The sequence below is a fragment of the Canis lupus genome, chromosome 20 (assembly GCF_011100685.1).
Source record: "Canis lupus familiaris isolate Mischka breed German Shepherd chromosome 20, alternate assembly UU_Cfam_GSD_1.0, whole genome shotgun sequence".
NCBI classification, from domain to species: domain Eukaryota; kingdom Metazoa; phylum Chordata; class Mammalia; order Carnivora; family Canidae; genus Canis; species Canis lupus.
Window position 1 is genome coordinate 40,374,631 of NC_049241.1, and position 20,715 is coordinate 40,395,345.

The following is a 20,715-nucleotide window of genomic DNA, read 5'->3' on the forward strand; positions in this document are numbered from 1 at the left end:
CTTTTTCCTTGGCTTACATTCTTGGTCCTGTCATCAGAGTGATCTCTTCAGAATGTAGATGTAATTATACCTCCTCTGAAACCTGCACTGTAACTTTCAATAGCACCCCGCTGGCCATTGGATGAAGTCCAAATCTTTACATTGGCCATGAAGACCCAGGCTCACTTTCCCCTTACCCTCTCTATCCAGCTCCACATCTCTGAGGTCTTTCTTTCTTTCTTTTTTTTTTTTAAAGATTTTATTTATTTATTCATGAGAGACAGAGAGAGAGGCAGAAACAGGCAGAGGGAGAAGCAGGCTCCAGGCAGGGAGCCTGACCTGGGAATCGATCCCCGGATCACACCCTGGGCTGAAGGCAGCGCTAAACCGGTGAGCCACCCGGGCTGCTCTGAGGTCTGTTTTCTTTTTTTTTTTTTTTTTTTTTTTTTTTTTTTTAAGATTTTATTTATTTATTTATGAGAGACACAGAAAGAGGCAGGCAGAGACATAGGCAGAGGGAGAAGCAGGCTCCATGCAGGGAGCCTGATGTGGGATTCGATCCTGGGTCTCCAGGATCACGCCCTGGGCTGAAGGCAGATGCTCAACCGCTGAGCCACCCAGGCATCCCGAGGTCTGTTTTCTATGCAATCTCTCTCACCATTGGCCTTGTACATGCTGTTCCCTTGGCTTGGAGTATTTATACTTCTATCCCGGTCAACTCTACCCATTCCCTTCAACCACTACCTCTGTGCAATCAATTCATTTTTTGTTAAAGATTTTATTTGAGAGAGAGAGCATGAGTGGGAATGGTAGAGGGAGAAGCAGACTCTGAGCTGGTAACCTGATGTGGGGCTCGATCCCAGCACTCCAGGATCATGACCTGAACCTAAGGCAGACGCTTAACCTACTGAGCCACTCAGGTGCCCCTCAGTGCAACTAATTTCTTTTCTTCCTTCTGCTCTCAGCAATCACCTCCTTTGAAAAATGCCATTTCCTGGCAGGCTAGGGGGCTCCTTTTCTCTGGTATTGGCACGACGTGTGTGCTCTATTATCACTTATCACCCACCATTTATTTATCCTCTATTTACACTTGGGCTGTAATGAACTTGGTGACTTGACTGACTTGCTAACCACTCAGGACTGATACTGCTTCCTCTCTTTGGCATAGAGATATTTTATACACACACACACACACACACACTAACACATTGTGTTGCAATCAATCATTGCCATCCTGTTGTTAAATGGCAGGCCATGTGAAGATGCTCTTACATTTATTTAGCAAATAGTTGATGAGTATCTGCTATATGCTATAAGCTATTATAAGTTCACATACAGGGATCCCTGGGTGGCGCAGCGGTTTAGCGCCTGCCTTTGGCCCAGGGCGCGATCCTGGAGACCCGGGATCGAATCCCACGTCGGGCTCCCGGTGCATGGAGCCTGCTTCTCCCTCTGCCTATGTCTCTGCCTCTCTCTCTCTTTCTCTCTGTGTAACTATCATAAATAAATTAAAAAAAAAAAATTTTATAAGTTCACATACATCTTAAATGCATAACAAGTATAATTTACAGATAATCAGGAATAACACACCAGATATTCCTTTTATCTTCTCATAACTGAAAGGGTGTTTCAAGATTCTTGACAAAATTTTTTAAAGATTTTATTTTTATTTATTCATGAGACACATACACACACATAGAGAGAGGCAGAGACACAAGCAGAGGGAGAAGCAGGCTCCATGCAGGGAGCCAGACGTGGGACTCGATCCCAGGACTCCAGGATCACGCCCTGGGCTGAAGGTGGCACTAACTTGCTGAGCCACCTGGGCTGCCCAACAAAATTTTTTCATTTTAGGTGGGTAAAAAACAATTTGGCAACAAGAGAGTGTTTAGCTCTTCACAATAAATGGAAGGAAAACCAGAGTGACGTCTGGTGCTTGAAAAGACAGGATAATAATCTCAAACTTAGTCTTACTTGAAAACTTGCCTCAGTCTGATAGGTGCTTCGGTTAGTTCCCCGTATTCTAACTATTCTGTTGGTTTTGTCTTCTCCTATTAGCTAAGGGCAGAAATTTAGCATATGCTATCTGATAAAGTTCAAGTGATTTATCTCAGCGTTTCTCTTTAAAATAAAACATAAGGGCACTTGGATGGCTCAGTGGTTGAGTGTCTGCCTTTGGTTCAGGTCATGATTCCAGGGTCCTAGGATCGAGTCCCACGTCAGGCTCCCTGCATGGAGCCTGCTTCTCCCTCTGCCTATGTCTCTCTGCCTCTCTCTCATGAATAAATAAATAAAATATTTAAAAACCAAAATAAAACATAATCCCCCTCCTAAAAGGAGTCTTACATTTCAGATTTCATATATTAACATAAATTCTAGATAGATTAACAATTTTACTATAAGTAAACCATAAAGTAAGAAGGAAACATGGGGGAAATTGTAACTTTGTAAGGAAAGGCATTTCTAAACAAGACATAAAACCCAGAAAACATTAAAAAAAAAAAAAAGATGAGTGAGTTATGTATCATTGTTAAATTAATTCCTGGGTGGTTTATCTTCTATCTTCTATGTTAGATTTATAAATGGCATCTTTTTTTCCCATTACATTTTTGTTAATTTCTGCCACCTTACTAAATTATCTTACATTTTGTGGCACTTTTCCAGTTGGTTCTCAGAATATCAAAGGAAAACATGAGGCTCAAAAATCTCTATAAAGGGAAAGTCAGGAGTACCCAGACAACATACAGAATCTAGAAGCAAAATGGCATCAAACATCTCATTAACCAAACTAAAACTAGAAGACAATGGAGCCATCCCTTAGAAATTCTGAGGACAAAGCATTTCCCACTAGGATTCTAGACCGATGTGGAGATAGAAAACATTTTCAAACATGCAGTGTATAAAAAAGTTAGCTCTCATACACTCTTTCTCAGAAAGCTACTGGAAGATGTGTATGACGAAACACAAGTATAAACTAAAGTCCAGGAGACAAAGGGATCCAAGACTGGGGATGAAAAACAGAGGATCCTTAGAATGACAATGAAGAGAAGTCCTAAGCCTGGGACCTCAGGAGTTATCTGCCCGGGGTTAGAGCTAGAAGATGGAGCTCCAGGCAGGACATCTCTAATTAGAAAAGGAAACAGAATTCCTGATGTGTTTGAATGTATTATTTGGAGATTTACAGTTTAATCTAAGAATTATCAGAGAACTGTGCTAGGAATATGGAAACAATCTTGAACAAAACTGTGTACTACATACATGAATTTTTGCAGCTTTGAAAGGAAAAAAATAAATAAACATGTACATAAATAAATGAAAATTGTACTAAGTGCTATGATAGGGATTATAATAAAAATAACAGAGTGGGGGCACCTATTTCAGATAAGCTCATTGGAGATGAAGACATTTAAGGTGAGGGACACCTGGGTGGCTCAGTGGTTGAGCATCTGCCTTCAGCTCAGGTCATGATCCTCGGGTCCTAGGATTGAGTCCCGTATCTCCCTCTGCCTATGTCTCTGCCTCTCTCTGTGTGTCTCTCATGAATAAATAAATAAAATCTAAAAAAAAAAAAAAAAAAAAAAGACATTTAAGGTGAAACCAGAAGGATTAAAAGGAGCTAGCCCTGCAAAGATTAGGGGAAGGTTATTGAGAAAAAAGAGGACAGCAAGTGTAAAGTTCTGAGGCAAGAAAGAGCCTGGTATGACTATAAACAGACAAGCCAGTGTAGTCTTGCAAAAATAGCAATAAGAAATGGTAAATTTCATGTTATGTTTATTTTACCACAATAAAAAAAGAATTTTCTAGAAGGCAAATTTTCTCCTATTACCCAATACAAAGTTAAATTCCATATGTCAACCAATTAGAAAAAGGCTGTTTACTTATGTTTCAAGTACTAGATTCCTATTCCTAAACTTAGTCAAATATTTTTCCAGACATCCTTGTGGATATTTGTAGTAGAAAGCAAATGTAATTATCCTATCCTAGATGAATTCCTAAATAGCAATGTTTCTTAGCAACAGTGAACATTACCAACCACAAAAGCAGAGAATGAAGAAGGCAAGCAAAGTGTTCAGTTTCAGAGTGAGTACTCAGAAAGCATCTATCTGTGGTCCCACAAAGGCTTTCCTTGTCCCCTTGGAAACATATGTTTGGGATCTTTACTTTCACAGGAGCATTTTTTTAAAAAGATTTATTTATTTATTCATGATAGACACAGAGAGAGAGAGAGAGAGAGAGAGAGAGACAGAGGCAGAGGCAGAGGCAGAGACACACAGGCAGAGGGAGAAGCAGGCTCCATGCCGGGAGCCCAATGCGGGACTCAATCCTGGGTCTCCAGGATCAGGCCCTGGGCCAAAGGCAGGTGCCAAACCAGGGATCCCCTCACAGGAGCTTTTATATCAAGCTCAAAATCTATCCCTTTTTTTTTCTTTTAAAAAGTTTAAGAGGGATCCCTGGGTGGCGCAGCGGTTTGGCGCCTGCCTTTGGCCCAGGGCGTGATCCTGGAGACCCGGGATCGAATCCCACGTCGGGCTCCCAGTGCATGGAGCCTGCTTCTCCCTCTGCCTGTGTCTCTGCCTCTCTCTCTCACTGTGTGCCTATCATAAATAAATAAAATTAAAAATTTAAAAAAAATAAAAAATAAAAAAAAATAAAATAAAAAGTTTAAGAAAATAACTCAAACCTAGAACAGTATAAAAAGATATGCAATGAAAAATGACAGATTCGCTCCCATGCAAATCTTGGTTCACTTCCTGGAATTTAACATTACAAGCAGTTCCTAGAATTTTGTGTTGATACATTGGTACATGTGCGCATCTATGTATAGATTATAGATCGTGTGTGTGTGTAAGTGTATGGGTGTTATTTAGAAGAGGACTCATTTCATTTTTGCTTTAGCAATAAACATCAGGTATTTTTAACTATTTTGTAAAAATGCCATTTAAAATCCATTTCCATATCCTGGACAGTATCTCTGTTTTCTTTGAAGATGATTTTTTAATTCATTTCTATTTTTGTGATTTGACAAGGCTCAGATTCTACACTTTTCCACTGATGGCCAGTGGTTTTCCTTTTATGTACTCTGTAATTTTGCTCTCCTTGCCATGCTGATGACAGCCTGAGGAAAGGTCTGGGAGCCTCCATGTATAAGAAGCATCTCCCATTTTCTTCAGGATGCCCTTTCTAATTTTCACTGACTGGTCATACTCCTCCACAAAATGTACCCCGTAGTAAATTATGTGCACACAAGCAGCACCTTGCTGTTATTATTTAACGATGGACAGATATTTCCATTTTAACATGGTTCATAAAGATAGACCTCATTCTTCTTTTTTTTTATTTAAGATTTTATTTATTTGAGAGAAGGAGAGAGTGGGAGGGGGAGCAGAGTGAGAGGGACAAGCAGACTCTGCTGAGCTCAGAGCCTGATACAAAAGTTGGTTCCCAGGACTCTGAAATCATGACCTGAGCTGGTCAGATGCTTAGACTACTGAGCCATTCAGGTGCCCTAGACCTCATTCTTCTTGATGATTATATGTGCCTTGCTTAGAAAAGCATTTCTTGACTCCAAAATTATAAAAATGTTGCCCATTGTTTTCTTTTTCTTTTTTTTTTTTTTTAAGATTTTATTTATTCATGAAAGACACAGAGAGAGAGGCAGAGACACAGGCAGAGGGAGGAGCAGGCTCCACGCAGGGAGCCCGACATGGGACTCAATCCCGAGTCTCCAGGATCACGCCTTGGGCTGAAGGCGGTGCTAAACCACTGAGCCACAGGGGCTGTCTGCCCATTATTTTCTTATACTTCTTTATATGACTTAATCATTTACTATATTGATTCATATGGAATTTATTTTTATGTATAAAGTTATCTATTTTCCAAAGAAGATATTTTCTGATTTTCTTTCTTTATTTTTATTTATTTTTTTTAAAGATTTATTTATTTATTTATGATAGACATAGAGAGAGAGAGGCAGGCTCCGTGCCAGGAGCCCGACGTGGGACTCGATCCCGGGACTCCAGGATGGCGCCCTAGGCCAAAGGCAGGCGCCAAACCGCTGAGCCACCCAGGGATCCCCCTTTCTTTATTTTTTAAAGTAGGCTCCACACCCAGCATGCAGCCCAATGCAGAGCTTGAACTCCTAACCCTGAGATCAAGAGTTGAATGTTTAGCCGACTGAGCCACCAGCACTTCTATTTTCTGACTTTCAATAGCAGCCCCTCCTTTTTATTTTCCTATTGATCATATATTTTTTAAAGATTTTATTAATTTACTCATGAGAGACACCAAGATAGGCAGAGACATAGGCAGAGGGAGATACGGGACTCGGTCCCAGGACGCCAGGATCATGACCTGAGCCAAAGGCAGATGCTCAACCACTGAGCCACCCAGGTGCCCCAATCATATTTTTCAATCCCTATTAGGTGCTACTGCTCTTTACTAATTAGCCCACCCAAACTTAAATTAGGATGTGGATGACCTTGGTAATTTATTCTATTATTCTAGTCTTCAATCCTCAACTGAAGAACAAGAGGAGCTAGATTAAATGGCTTTAGGGAACCAGTGTTCCCTCTGGTTGAACAGACTGACTAGGGAAAGATTTCATGACCTCCTTCTGTGAAGGTACCAATTACATTGTAGCACAAGAGAGCACTTTCACACAGTATCTTTCCCTTTCCCTTATGAGCCACAGTAAATGCGTATTGAAGGCTGCAGGATGTACTGGCTGACAAATTCAGTGTTTCAGGCCAGCTAGATTGGGCCAGACCATGTGAAGATAGAGGATTTGTTTGGTTCCTCTTTCAATGACTAACTTCCTGATCACTACATACCAAGAAAAGGAATGACTTTGGACAGACTATTTATGCCATTTTCTTTTTTTTTTTTTTTAATTTTTATTTATTTATGATAGTCACACAGAGAGACAGAGAGAGAGAGAGGCAGAGGGAGAAGCAGGCTCCATGCACCGGGAGCCCGACGTGGGATTCGATCCCGGGTCTCCAGGATCACGCCCTGGGCCAAAGGCAGGCGCCAAACCGCTGCGCCACCCAGGGATCCCTATTTATGCCATTTTCAAGAATGATCTGGCTTTCTAGGGGTGCCTGGGTGGCTCAGTTGGTTAAGTATCCAACTCTTGATTTTACCTCAGGTCATGATCTCAGGGTGATGGAATCAAGCCCTGCATCAAGTTCTGCACTGACCACAAAATCTGCTGGAGATTCTCTCTCCCTTTCTCTCTGCCCCATCCCCCACACTGCCACTTGAGCTCTATACATACATACATACATACATACATACATACATACATATTTTTTTAAAAAAGGAATGATCTGGCTTTGTAATTAATATGATGCCACAGTGTCTGTTACTGTTTGCCCTATCAACGTGGATCCTTCTCCTGAGTCTTACCCTCTAAAAAGGAACCATCAGGATGAAGGATCAGGATCCCTATGCCTACTATAAGCCAGACCCAGTTCTAGTCCTCACTCTGTCTTGATCTTGTATTGGGAGCTTGGGCACTTCCATTCCCTAATCTGGGCTAAGAATGTCACACCTATACTGCAATCCTCCTTTTTGTACTTCACCTAGTTTTAAATGAAGAAAACAAAAAGTGGGCAGCCCGTGTGACTCAGCAGTTTAATGCCGCCTTCGGCCCAGGGCGTGATCCTGGGGACCCTGGATCGAGTCCCACGTCCGGCTCCTTGCACGGAGCCTGCTTCTCCCTCCTCTGCCTGTGTCTCTGCCATTCTCTCTCTTTCTCTCTCTCTGTCTCTCATGAGTAAATAAATAAAATCTTAAAAAAAAAAAGAGTGCTTTCCTTGGGCACTTATAAATGAGTTATTCTATCACCTTACACAAAGGAAACACTCCTGGTTTGCTTCTGCTCTTTGTCTTGCTACTTCTTGTAAATATATATATATATTTTAATTTTTATTTATTTATGATAGTCACAGAGAGAGAGAGAGAGGCAGAGACATAGGCAGAGGGAGAAGCAGGCTCCATGTACCGGGAGCCCGACGTGGGACTTGATCCCGGGTCTCCAGGATCTCGCCCTGGGCCAAAGGCTGGCGCTAAACCGCTGCGCCACCCAGGGATCCCTCTTGCTACTTCTTGTGAGAGTAATAGTCCCAGGTGTCCAAAACTGGTTTCGAAAAAGATTAGGCACAGTTGCCCTATGTGTGGAATACCCAGGTTGGAAGCCAGCAGACAGCGCAGTGCTTTTTTGCAGACAGATGGAGATTAATTTCTAAGCCACACAAAGGCATTAATTTTTGTAAATCATGAGCAATCCATTCCAAGGCATTTAAATAAGTTGACTTCAATTTGTTTAAAATAAAAAAATAAACACACAGACAAATGCAAACAAGTACAGATGCAGTCATCATCTTGCTATTTAGCTGAGAAGCTGTTGGTTCTACAGAGGTGTCCGCCTAAGGAGAGCAGTGTTATGGCTCTCTTCTGTTTAGTAAGAGCTGGGACCATGATTTTATTTAAACATAAATTGCTAATTGGTAGAGCAAGGGACTTTACAAACCACTAACTGAAATGGAGAAAGAGGTAATTCACTACAAAATAGCTCTCATTGAAACCAAGGCATCAAGAAGAAGATTAGGTGGCTGGAGTATTTCTAACTCTTAAGGGAGCAGTCTTTATTTCTAAGTCCTAACAGAACAATGTCTTTATAGACAATACAGACAGCAATTCATTAGGGATTCAGGGATGCTTCTGATTCACTTTAGGCAGTGAGATGAGAAATCTGGCAGAGCTACCTATCCTGAGGCAGCAGTGGGATTACTAGGTGGAGGATTAGTGCTTCACAGGGAGCAGCTAAGGACCAGGAACACTCCCACACCTAGGTGGGTCCCACCACTGAGTTCAGTGTGCTCCACATCTCTTCAGGGCTAACCTTAATGTACCCATTCTCTCATCTGAAACACTATGGAACCTTACCACTGACAGAAATGTGGCTAGGGTCAGAAAGTTCAGTTCACTGCACACAGTGCCCTCTGCTGCTAACCTCAAATACGAGATACTCACATGTCTTAGTCACAGTCTCCAAACAATCCAAAATTGTTTGGCTTCTTGAACTGAGATGTTCCTCAGATTTTTCCACAGATGTCTGCAACTAAGAAATCCCAGATTAAGAAAGAATTCGCGGATTATTGCCTTATTTTACTAACTTGTAATATTGTCATTTAATAATTTTAAAAAGGTAGTTAAAACATGCTAAAAAAAAAAAAGAAAAGAAAAAGCATGCTATCCTATATGATTTAAGGTCAATGTAATTAGTAAACTTCTTAAAATGTAAAATGTTCTAATTCCTTGACATGTAGCTATACTTACCCTGTGAATGCTTTCTCTGATATGGGAAATGAAGTTGTATAGAGTCTCACTAGAATAAGCAAGAAAAAATAAAATAAATCTTTGTAAAATACTGAAAAATTATGTAACAGAATTGATTCCATAAACATGGCAGGCTTCCACTTGGTGCAGCATCAAAACAGTGCTTGATTAGATTGGACACTCACCCCTGAAAAATTTTAGTGTCCAGCAACAAAAAATGAGAACATAGACTTGTTGTGAACATTGCCAAGGAAAAACATTTTTTTCTTTTTAAAGTTTACTCTCTTTGTATCTTCAATAAAGTAAATATTAGCAACTCAAGTGGCTACTACAGTAAAAGAGATCAGCTTTCATTTTTGTAGCAACAATGGCTAGTCAAAAATTCCTGGAAACATCTTAGTCTAATGACTGTTACTTTGACTGTAAGAATGGGTAGAGACGATTATTGGATATTATTATATCCAATATTATTACATTTAAATTAATATAAATATTAATTTTGGGGTAATATTAATTTTTTAAAGAGTTTATTTATTTTGAGAATGAGAACAGAGGAGGGGCAGAGGGAGAGGGAGACTGAGAATCTCCACCAGACTCCCCACCGATGGCAGAGCCTGACTCTGGCTTGATCTCACGACCCTGAGATCATGACTTGAGCCTAAATTGAGAGTCCAGGGCTTAACCAACTGAGTCACCCAGGCATCCTTCTTTTTTTCCCCAAAGATTTTATTTATTTTTTTTTAATTTTTATTTATTTATGATAGTCACAGAGAGAGAGAGAGAGGCAGAAACATAGGCAGAGGGAGAAGCAGGCTCCATGCACCTGGAGCCCGATGTGGGATTCGATCCCGGGTCTCCAGGATCGCGCCCTGGGCCAAAGGCAGGCGCCAAACCGCTGCGCCATCCAGGGATCCCCCAAAGATTTTATTTATTTATTTATTTACTTGCTTGCTTGCTTATTTATTGGAGTGGGGGGAAGTAGAGAAAAGGGGGAAAAAAATCCAAAGCAGATCCACCCTGGAGCTTGCTCTAATGACTGGGAGATCAAGACATGAGCCAAAACAAAGAGTCAGACACTTGACCAGCTGAACCACCCAGGTGCCCCAGCAATATTACTTTTTAATGAAAAGGAAACTATCACAATTATTCCTCAAATAAATATGCCATTTTCGAAAAGATTCAGACATGGATTATCATAAAATAATTTTTTTACAGATTTTGTTTCTTCAATCTGCACAATATAAATGCAGATATCAATTTTTGAACCCTAATAGGACTATTCTTCATACCAAGTCTTTTGGATGCTCCACCAGACTGACTTTTTTTTTTTAAAGATTTTTATTTATTTATTCACAGAGACAGAGAGAGAGAGAGGCAGAGACACAGGCAGAGTGAGAAGCATCATACAGAGAGCCTGACATGGGACTCTATCCAGGGTCTCCAGGATCACACCCTGTGCTGCAGGCGGCGCTAAACCGCTGTGCCACCGGGGCTGCCCCACCAGACTGACTTTAAAAGGAGAATTTTATAAAACTATTAGGGTCTACAAACCTTATGCTTTTTATGAAAGAGATTGGGACATTACCTGAAAACAATAAAAATTTTAAAAATAAAAAGTTAATGAATTAGGAGCACCTGGGTGGCTCAGCCAATTGAGCATCTGAGTTGATTTCAGCTCAGGCCATGATCTCAGGGTCATGGGACTGACTCTGTTCCAGGTTTCAGGCTCACCAGGGAGCCTACTTTTCTCACTCTCCCTCTCTGCCCTTCCCCCCTGCTCGTGTGTTCATGTGCTCTTTCTCTCTCAAATAAATAAATCTTTTAAAAAATTAATGAATTAAGGATATTAAGAACAGAATACTATTAAATTATAAATGTACAGAATAAGAAAGTAACCTAGAAATTAAACATAGCAGAAACAAGTAGAATAGTAAGGAAATAGTACAGAAAATAAAACAAAAGACAGAGATGGAAAATAGATCAATAGGAAAAATAAAGAGGATCAATGCAGGAGATCCAACATACACCCAAAACTAGAGATTCAGAAGAAAGAAGAAGAAAAATAGAGAGATTTTCAAAGATAACAAAAGAAAAATTCCCAGAACCAAAAAAATAAGTTTATATAGGTCCAAAGGAACCCCTCAATGCCCAAAGATTATAACATGCCGTATCAGAGCACATTTACTGAAAAATTTCAAGTTTATGGATATTGAGAAGGCCTTAAAAACTTCTAGAAAGGGGGCTGCCAGGGTGATTCCGTGGTTTAGTGCCCCCTTCAGCCCAGAGTGTGATCCTGGAGACCAGGGATCAAGTCCCACGTCAGGCTCTCTGCATGGAGCCTGCTTCTCCCTCTGCCTGTGTCTCTGCCTCTCTCTCTCCTCTCTGTGTATTCTCATGAATAAATAAATAAAATCTTAAAAAAAAAACTTCTAGAAAGAAAGAACGTAATGTACACAGATCAGGAATTAGAATGGCATCAGATCTCTCTCTCTCTCTCTCTCTTTTTTAGATTTTATTTATTCATAGCGACAGAAAGAGAGAGAGAGAGAGTCAGAGACACAGGCAGAAGGAGAAGCAGGCCCCATGCAGGGAGCCCAACATGGGACTCGATCCCAGGACTCCAGGTCATGTCCTGGGCTGAAGGCAGGTGATAAACCACAGAGCCACCCAGGGATCCCCATCAGATCTCTTAAAAGCAACATAAAAGTGACATGGCAATGAGAACAATGCTTTAGAAATTTTGGGGAAAAAAAGTTTCCAATCTAGAATTCTATATCCAGCTTAAATTATTTGCAATCAAGTGTCAGGGGAAAAATAAAGAATGTCAGATATGCAAGGTCTCAAAAAATTGTTTAGGTGCCATGCACATGTTGTTAAGTTTCTGGAATTTATGTTCCACCAAGTCCAAGGAGTACAGTAAGAAAGAAAAGAATGTAGGATCAAAGTAACAGAAAATCCAACTCAGGAGAGAGGAGGTAGGAATGCTTAGGATGATGGTGAAGTGAAGACTCGGGATGACACTGCACTGCAGAGTAAGAGAGTACAAAGTTCAGATCAGAATTAGTAAGGCTGACTGAGAAGAAAATGACACTGAAAGAATTTCGGATGTGTTTGGGTATAAAATAAGGAGCTTCTGTGGCACCTGGATGGCTCAGTCAGTTAAATATCTGCCTTCAGCCCAGATCATGACCCCAGCATCCTGGTGATCAAGTCCCACATTGGGCTCCCCCTGCTTGGGCTCTTTCTCTCTCAGACACACACACACTCACTCTCTCTCTCTTTCTCAAATAAATAAAATCTTTTTTAAAAAAAATAAAATGAGGCTTTTTAAGTTTTGCTGCAGAATTTGGGGATGTGATTCCTACATTGAAAACTCAGCAAGAAAGAAAAAAGGTAATTTTTAACATTTAGGAAAATGTAATCATACTGTATATAATTTTTCTAGGCTATCTAGATGAGGATTTAAAGATTGAAAATCAATTTAGGGCAGCCCAGGTGGCTCAGCAGTTTAGCGCAGCCTTCAGCCCAGGGCATGATCCTGGAGACCTGGGATCAACTCCCGCATCGGGCTCCCTGTGTGGAGCTTGCTTCCTCTCTGCCTGTGTCTCTGCCTCCCTCTCTCTCTGTGTCTCTCATGAATAAACAAATAAAAATCTTTAAAAAATAAAAATAAAAAGCAGATTGAAGAGCACCTGGATGGCTCAATCGATTAAGCATCTGCCTTCAGCTCAGGTCATCATCCTGGGTTGATGGGATCCAGCCAGCAGTAAGCTCCCTGCTCAGTGGGAATTCTGCTTCTCCCTCTCCCTTTACCCCTCCCCCGCTCATGCTGTCTTTCAAAAAAAATAAAATCTTAAAAAAAAATAAAAATAAAAAACAGATTGAAAAATAGTCCATAGGAAACATTTAAAAAAAAATACTTAAAAATAGAGCAGCATTATATAAAACATTGCTAATGGTGGTTCACAGAGTAAACTGATTCAAGAGGCCGACTGGAGGATCTTTGCCCAAAACTCCCACTCAGTTTAGATGTGCCCCTTTAGATGGAGTCTTTCCTGATGCCCACAGTCAGAGCTGGGAGCCTGTCCTCAGGGCTTCCAAAGCATTTGGATGCAACCTCAACAATACCATTTGTAACTTTGTACTTAAGAGTGGAAAGTCCAGAGTCTTTATTTTAGGCTGGTTTGCATCTGATCCTCTTTTCTGTTTTAGTTCTTCAGGTTTGGGATCTTGGAGGGAAGCAGAGCCTCCTTCTTCTAGAGGTTGATTGTGCCAGGTTGATTGTGAGTTGCTTATTACTTACTTCTTAGCTTCTCCTGAACCCTGGGCTCTTCCCTCACACATAACTTGCCAGACCAAGAGTCAGGAGGAAAAGACTGTGAGTTCTCTCTCTAGTGGCTGTTGCTCCAGTACAAGGAAGATAGAGCTCCAGGAGAATAGTAAAAGTATCCAGGCCTACACTGGTTACAGTGTGGAGAGGTCTATTACACTCTGGGCAGTGGGTAGCAGGCAGGAGAATCTGTACTAGACTAATTTTGTGGTTTGTTTGGAGAATTCTTCACAATGGGTAGTACTTGGCAATTGTAGGACTGTTGCAAAAACTTAAAGAGGCATCATTTTCTTCCTTGGAAATCAGAATCCTGATTTTCTCCTCCCTGGATACACTTGCCACCCAGATAGATGACATTCCCAGATTCCCCTGAAGTTAGGTACAACCATGTGAGTAAATTCTAGCCAATGTGAGGTATAAGGAATGTTGCATGCAACTTCCAAGAAGAATCCTAAAGGGAAAGGAAGATACCCTTTGTTCTTTCCTTCATCCATCATGTGTCTGGAACTCTAACAACAGCTAGAACTCCAGCAGCCACCAAGCACTGTGAGGACAGGGGTCACACTTTAGGGATGGGAGACTAGAGTGCTGGAAGGAACCACATCCTTCAGAACCATGAACCTACCATTCTAGTCCCAGACCACATACTTTGGGATTATTTTTGCATTAAAGAAAAACATCTATCTTTTTAAAGCTTTTCTTATATGTATGAGTGTATATATGTTATATGCAGTTGAACATAATCCTACCTAATAAAATGAGCTACCCAATATCTTTTTTTTATTTTATTTTTTTCTTTTCAAATTGTAGTTGATACTCATCACCTATTCAATATCTTTTAATAACTTTTTAACATTAAAAAAACTTTTTAAAGATTCTAGTTATTTATTTGAGAGAGAGAGAGAGAGAGATAGGAGAGCACAAGCAGGAAGGAGAGAAGAAAAGAAGCAAGCTCCCCACTGAGCAGGGAGCCTGTCTCAGGGCTCTATCCCAGGACCCCAGGATCATGACCCAAGTCAAAGGCAGACACCTAACTGACTGAGCCACCCAGGCACCCCAAGATTAAAAAAATTTAAGTTAGGGGGCACCTGGGTGGCTCAGTCAATTAAGCATCTGCCTTCAGCTCAGGTCATGATCCCAGGATCCTGGGATTAAGCCTTGCATCAGACCCCCTGCTCAGCAGGGAGCCTGCTTCTCCCTCTCCCTCTGCTGCTCCCGCTGCTTATGCTCTCACACTGTCAAATAAAATCTTTAAAAATGTTTTCAGTTAACACAGGAAATTAACTGTGTACATGTGTATGTACACATTTCTGAATTTTAACACAAACTTAGGGTTCATGTAACCATTACTACAATCAGAAGGGTAGTATCCAAAGAACACCTTCATGGGGATCCCTGGGTGGCGCAGCGGTTTGGCGCCTGCCTTTGGCCCAGGGCGCGATCCTGGAGACCTGGGATCGAATCCCACGTCGGGCTCCCGGTGCATGGAGCCTGCTTCTCCCTCTGCCTATGTCTCTGCCTCTCTCTCTCTCTGTGTGTGTGACTATCATAGATAAAAACAAACAAACAAACAAAACAAAAACAAAAACAAAAAACACCTTCATGATGTCCCTTTGTAGTGAAGTCCAGCCTACATTCCTTAACCTCTGGTAATCAGTGACATATTTGCCATCTCCATAGTTTTGCCTTTCTCAGAATGCCATGTAAATGGAGTCATATAGTATATAACTTTTGAACTGATATTTTTCACTCAACATAGTGTCTTTGAGATTCACCCATGTAATTGTATATCAGTAGTTCATTATTTTTTTTTTTTATTGCTGAGTAGTGTTCTGTTTTATGGACATACATTGTTTGTTAATCCATTCATTTATTTAAGGATATTCAAGTTGTATCTAGTTTTTGGTAATTATGAACAAAGCTGCTATAAACAGTACTGTACAGGCTTCTGTGTAGACATAAGTCTTGATTCAGGGTAAATGCCTAGGAGCAGAATTACAGAGGCATATAATAAATTATGTTTACTTACAAGAAACTGTCAAACTCTAGTTGCCCTACATCCTTGCTCAGCACTTGGTATTGTCAGCTTTTATTTATTTTAAGTTTAGCCATGCTAATAGATATGTAGTAATATGTCATTGTGATTTCAACTTGTATTTCCAAAATGGCTAATGATGTTGAGCATCATTAGGAGCATTTTTGTATTGAGCATTTTCATGTACTCATTTGTTATCCATATATATTTTTTAAGTTTATTTTTTTAAGTAATCTCTATATCCAAAGGGGGGCTTGGACTCACAACCCTGAGATCAAGAGTCACATCCTCTTCCAACTGAGCAGGCCAGGTACCTGCTGGTTATCCATATGTTGTTATCCATATGTTGTTTTTGAAGTATCTGTTAAAATCTTTTACCATTTTTTTATTGAGTTGCTTATTACTTACTAAGTTTTAAGAATTCTTTTTATATTCTGAATATAAGTCCTTTGCTGAAAATGTTGTTTACAAGTATTTTTCCCTTTTTGTAACTTTTTTTTTTAAGATTTTTTTTTTTTTTTTAATTTGAGAAAGAGATTGAAAAAGCATGAGCAGGAGGCAGGGCTAAGGAGAAAGGAAAAGCAGACTCCCTACTGAGCAGGGAGGGAGCCCAATGTGAGGCTAGATCCCAGGACCCTGAGATCATGACCTGAGCTCCTGAATTAAAGGCAGACTCTTAACCAACTGAGCCACTCAGGCACCCCTGTAGCTTATCTTTTCATTCTCTTAACAGTGATTGTTGCAGAGCAATCACCTTAAATTTTGCTTAGAAATAAACAAAACACAGGAAACTCTAAGCCAGAACTTTCATACTTTGAATTCAGGTTTCCTTCCCCAATTGCTACCATTTACTTTTTTCAGAGTCTTCAAATGACACATGCACTGTGTCCAGGGCTTTTTTTTTTTTTTTTTTTAAAGATTTATTTATTTATGATAGACACAGGGGGAGGGGGCAGAGACGCAGGCAGAGAGAGAAGCAGGCTCTGTGCAGGGAGCCTGATGTGGGACTCGATCCCAGGACTCCAGAATTCCGCTTTGGGCCGAAGGCAGCACTAAACCGCTGAGCCATCCGGGCTGCCCTGTCCAGGGCTTTTAAATTGCATTCAGTGGGAAAGATAGGATAGAGTATGCTTACTCTTTCATACCCAGAACCAGAACTCATTCAAGAATCTTTTTAATGGGCATCCCGGGTGGCTCAGGGGTTTAGTGCCGCCTTCGGCTCAAGGCGTGATCCTGGAGTCCTGGGATCGAGTCCCATGTCGGGCTCCCTGCACAGAGCCTGCTTCTCCCTCTGCCTGTGTCTCTGCCTCTCTCTCTGTGTCTCTCATGAATAAATAAATAAATAAAAATCTTTAAAAAAGAATCTTTTTAATAAATTCCTTTTCCATTTAAATGAACTTATTTCTATTATTTACAATCAATAACTCCAGTCTAGTTGTATAATTTATCCATCAAATGTCTGTTTTCCTAACCAGACTGAGAACTACAAAGATAAATTTATAGTACTGGGCCTAGCACAGTGTTTAGTGAATGTATAAATAAATTTCACTATGGTGGGCAGCCCCGGTGGCGCAGCGGTTTAGCGCCGCCTGCAGCCCGGGGTGTGATCCTGGAGACCCGGGATTGAGTCCCACATCAGGCTTCCTGCATGGAGCCTGCTTCTCCCTCTGCCTGTGTCTCTGCCTCTCTCTCTCTCTGTGTGACTATCATAAATAAATAAAAATTTAAAAAATAAAATAAAATATTACGGACAAAACCCCCCAATAATCTGAGTAATGGACATGCATTGTTTGGTGTACCCAGAATCCTCCTCTAGTGGGGAACTGCTTCTTTCTTATACCAAAAAGTGGTTCGGAGACACCTGGGTGGCTCAGTGGTTGAGCGTCTGCCTTTGGCTCAGGGCGTCATCCTGAATTCCTGGGATCGAATCCCACATGGGGCTTCTTGCATGGAGCCTGCCTCTCCTCCCTCTGCCTGTGTCTCTGCCTCTCTTTCTGTGTCTCTCATGAATAAATACATAAAATCTTAAAAAAATAAAAAGTGGTTCTGGTGAGGACTTCCAATTACACCTACCTCCTTTCATCCCTATGACCTAAGCAAACCTACCATATCCTTCCACTGGAATTTTTCAAATTCAAAGTAAGGGAAAAGAGACTCTCTGTGTTGGTAGGAAGCTGGTCTCTAATAGGAAAGAATACTATAGATGGAGAGAGAAGCACAGAAAAAGATACTGATTTCATTTTATTCTCTGTCCTTCCCAGGTTGGTTAAATGAGCTAATATATTCTGTTTTGTCAAAGCTACTTTGAGGTTTCTATTTACTACCAAAAGAGTCATAACAAATGCAATATGAACTAACTGATTAGGCTTCTTTTCAGATTTCTATCCCTCATACACACTCCTTATAAGTTTGGGAAAGGGACACCTGAAAGCTCAGTGGTTGAGCATCTGCCTTTCGGCTCAGGTCATGATCCCAGAGTTTCTGGATAGAGTCCCACATCAGGCTCCCTGCAGGGAGCCTGCTTCTCCCTCTGCCTATGTCTCTGCTTCTCTCTGTGTCTCTCATGAATAAATAAAATAAATCTTAAAAAAAAATAGTTTGGGAAAATATATACTTTCAAAGCACAATATGCAAATCTATGTCTTATAGTATCTCTTATGTTTGAACCCTGCACTACGTCTTAGCACTTTCTTGCTTCCAAATTTATAGCAATATGCTTTCTCTCTCTCATTTAAAAATTTCTCATTCCGGGCAGCCCCGGTGGCGCAGCGGTTTAGCGCCGCCTGCAGCCTGGGGTGTGATCCTGGAGACTCAGGATCGAGTCCCACATCGGGCTTCCTGCATGGAGCCTGCTTCTCCCTCTGCCTGTGTCTCTGCCTCTATCACGCTCTCTCTGAATGAATAAATAAATAAATCTTTAAAAAAAAAATTAAAAAATAAAAAAATAAAAATAAAAATTTCTCATTCCTTCCCACACTTTTTAAAGGATTTTATTTATTTGAGAGAGAGAGAATCAGTGGGAGGAGGGCCAGAGGGAAAAGCAGACTCCCTGTTGAGCAGGGAGCCTGAAGTCGGGCTAGATCCTAGGACCCTGGGACTATGACCTGAGCCAAAGGCAGACACTTAACCAACTGAGCCACCTAGGCGCCCCCTACATTTTTTTAAAGTAGGCTCCACATGAGGCTTGAACTCATGACCTTGAAATCAAGAGTTTCAAGCTCTACCAACTGAACCAGTCAGGTATCCCATTCTTACCACATTTCTGACAAGCACTAATTGACAAAAAAAAAAAAAACAAAACAAAACAAAAAAAAACCTAAAATCTAAAATCTTGGGTTTTGGGGTTCAGTAGTTCTGCTGCCAACTCTTAATTTTGGCTCAGGTCATGATTTCTAGAGTCATGAGATGGAGCCCCACATTGGGTTCCACACTTAGAGCGGAGTCTGCTTGAGATTCTCTGTCTCTCCCTTTGCCCCTTCCCCTGCTTGCGTTCATGCTTTCTCTCTCTAAAGTAAATAAATAAATTTAAAAAAATTTTTTATTTATTTATTCATGAAAGACAGGTACAGAGAGAGGCAGAGACACAGGCAGAGGGAGAAGCAGGCTCCATGCAGGGAGCCAGATGTGGGACTCGATCCCGGGTCTCCAGGATCACACCCTGGGCTGAAGGCGTCGCTAAACCGCTGAGCCACCCGGGCTGCCCAACAAATAAAATCTTTAAAAATGATAATATAAAATAAAATGTTGGGTTTCATTTTTGCCAGAATGTATTAAAATTATGATTTTTTTTTTGCCTATAAGTCAATATCTTGAGCTTGAAAATTTTTTTAATGGGGAGAGATTATTCAGAGTCCTCAATTATTTGTTCTATTTAAGTGCTATAAAAAAAATAAGTGCTATATAGTTTTTGCTATCTAGTTAATAATAACTGTTAATAGAAACTAATTTCACTACAAAAAAAAAAAAGAGAGAGAAGGAAATGATATAGGGAGAGATAGCAAAAGGAAACAAAGAAGAAAATATTGAGAGAGGGATGCCTGGGTGGCTCAGCGGTTTAGTGCCACCTTCAGCTCAGGTCGTGATCCTGGGGTCCTGAGCTTGAGTCCTGCGTCAGGCTCCCTGCATGGAGCCTGCTTCTCCCTCTGCCTGTGTCTCTGCCTCTTTCTCTGTCTCTCATAAATAAATAAATAAATAAATAAATAAATAAATAAATAAATAAATAAATAAAATCTAATAAAAAAAAAAGAATTCTTAAAGAAATTCTGGCTCTTTCAACAGGAAAGTACTACTGGTGACACTAAGTGATAGATCTTCACTGTCACAGAAATAATAACGTATATCTCTGCTTGAGTGTTATGAATTCCATGATACCTAAAGATGTTCTCTGATAATTTACTACCAAGAAATAAGCAATTTAATTTCCTAATTGACTTCAAATTACTTATTTATAAATTAATAGAGGAGCCCTAATTTATCTCATGTATTTGCTAAGGTAAATGAATAAATATAAAACAAATAAGACTATGTATAAAATGTAGGGTATACCTTAAAAACTACCAACATTTTGGGGCACCTGGCTGGCTCAGTCAGTGGAGCACGTGACTCTTGATCTCAGCGTTTGGGGCTGGAGCCTCACGTTGGTATAGAGATTACTTAAAAATAAAATCTTAAAAAAAAAACCCAACAGGGATGCCCGGGTGGCTCAGCGGTTGAGCGTCTGTCTTCGGCTCAGGGCATGATCCTGGGACCGGGGATAGAGTCCCACATCGGGCTCTCCTTGCAAGGAGCCTGCTTCTTCCTCTGCCTATGTCTCTGCCTCTCTCTATCTCTCATAAATAAATAAATAAAATCTTTAAAACAAAAACCCCCAACATTTTGGGGTGCATGCATGGCTCAGTTGGTTAAGCATCTGCCTTTGGCTAGGGTCATGATCTCAGGGTCCTGGGACTGGGGCTGGGATTGAGCCCACGCGGGGCTCCCTGCTCATCAGGGAGCCTGCTTGTCCCTCTCCCTCTGCCCCTCCCGCCTA

General features: G+C 40.8%; 1 protein-coding gene across 7 annotated transcripts in view; it reads right to left on the bottom strand.

Moving 5' to 3' along the window:
• IHO1 (interactor of HORMAD1 1) overlaps positions 1–20,715 on the bottom strand; it is a 42,606-nt gene that overhangs the window by 2,731 nt on the left and 19,160 nt on the right. For 6 of the 7 annotated variants that reach the window (XM_038566447.1, XM_038566446.1, XM_038566442.1 and 3 more), the window contains 2 exons: positions 9,322–9,370; positions 9,016–9,103 (listed from right to left, as the gene is read on the bottom strand). In XM_038566447.1, coding sequence (XP_038422375.1) covers positions 9,016–9,103; positions 9,322–9,370 — 137 coding nt within the window. The remainder of the gene's footprint in view (positions 1–9,015; positions 9,104–9,321; positions 9,371–20,715) is intronic. The other variant, XM_038566449.1, reaches the window with a different exon arrangement.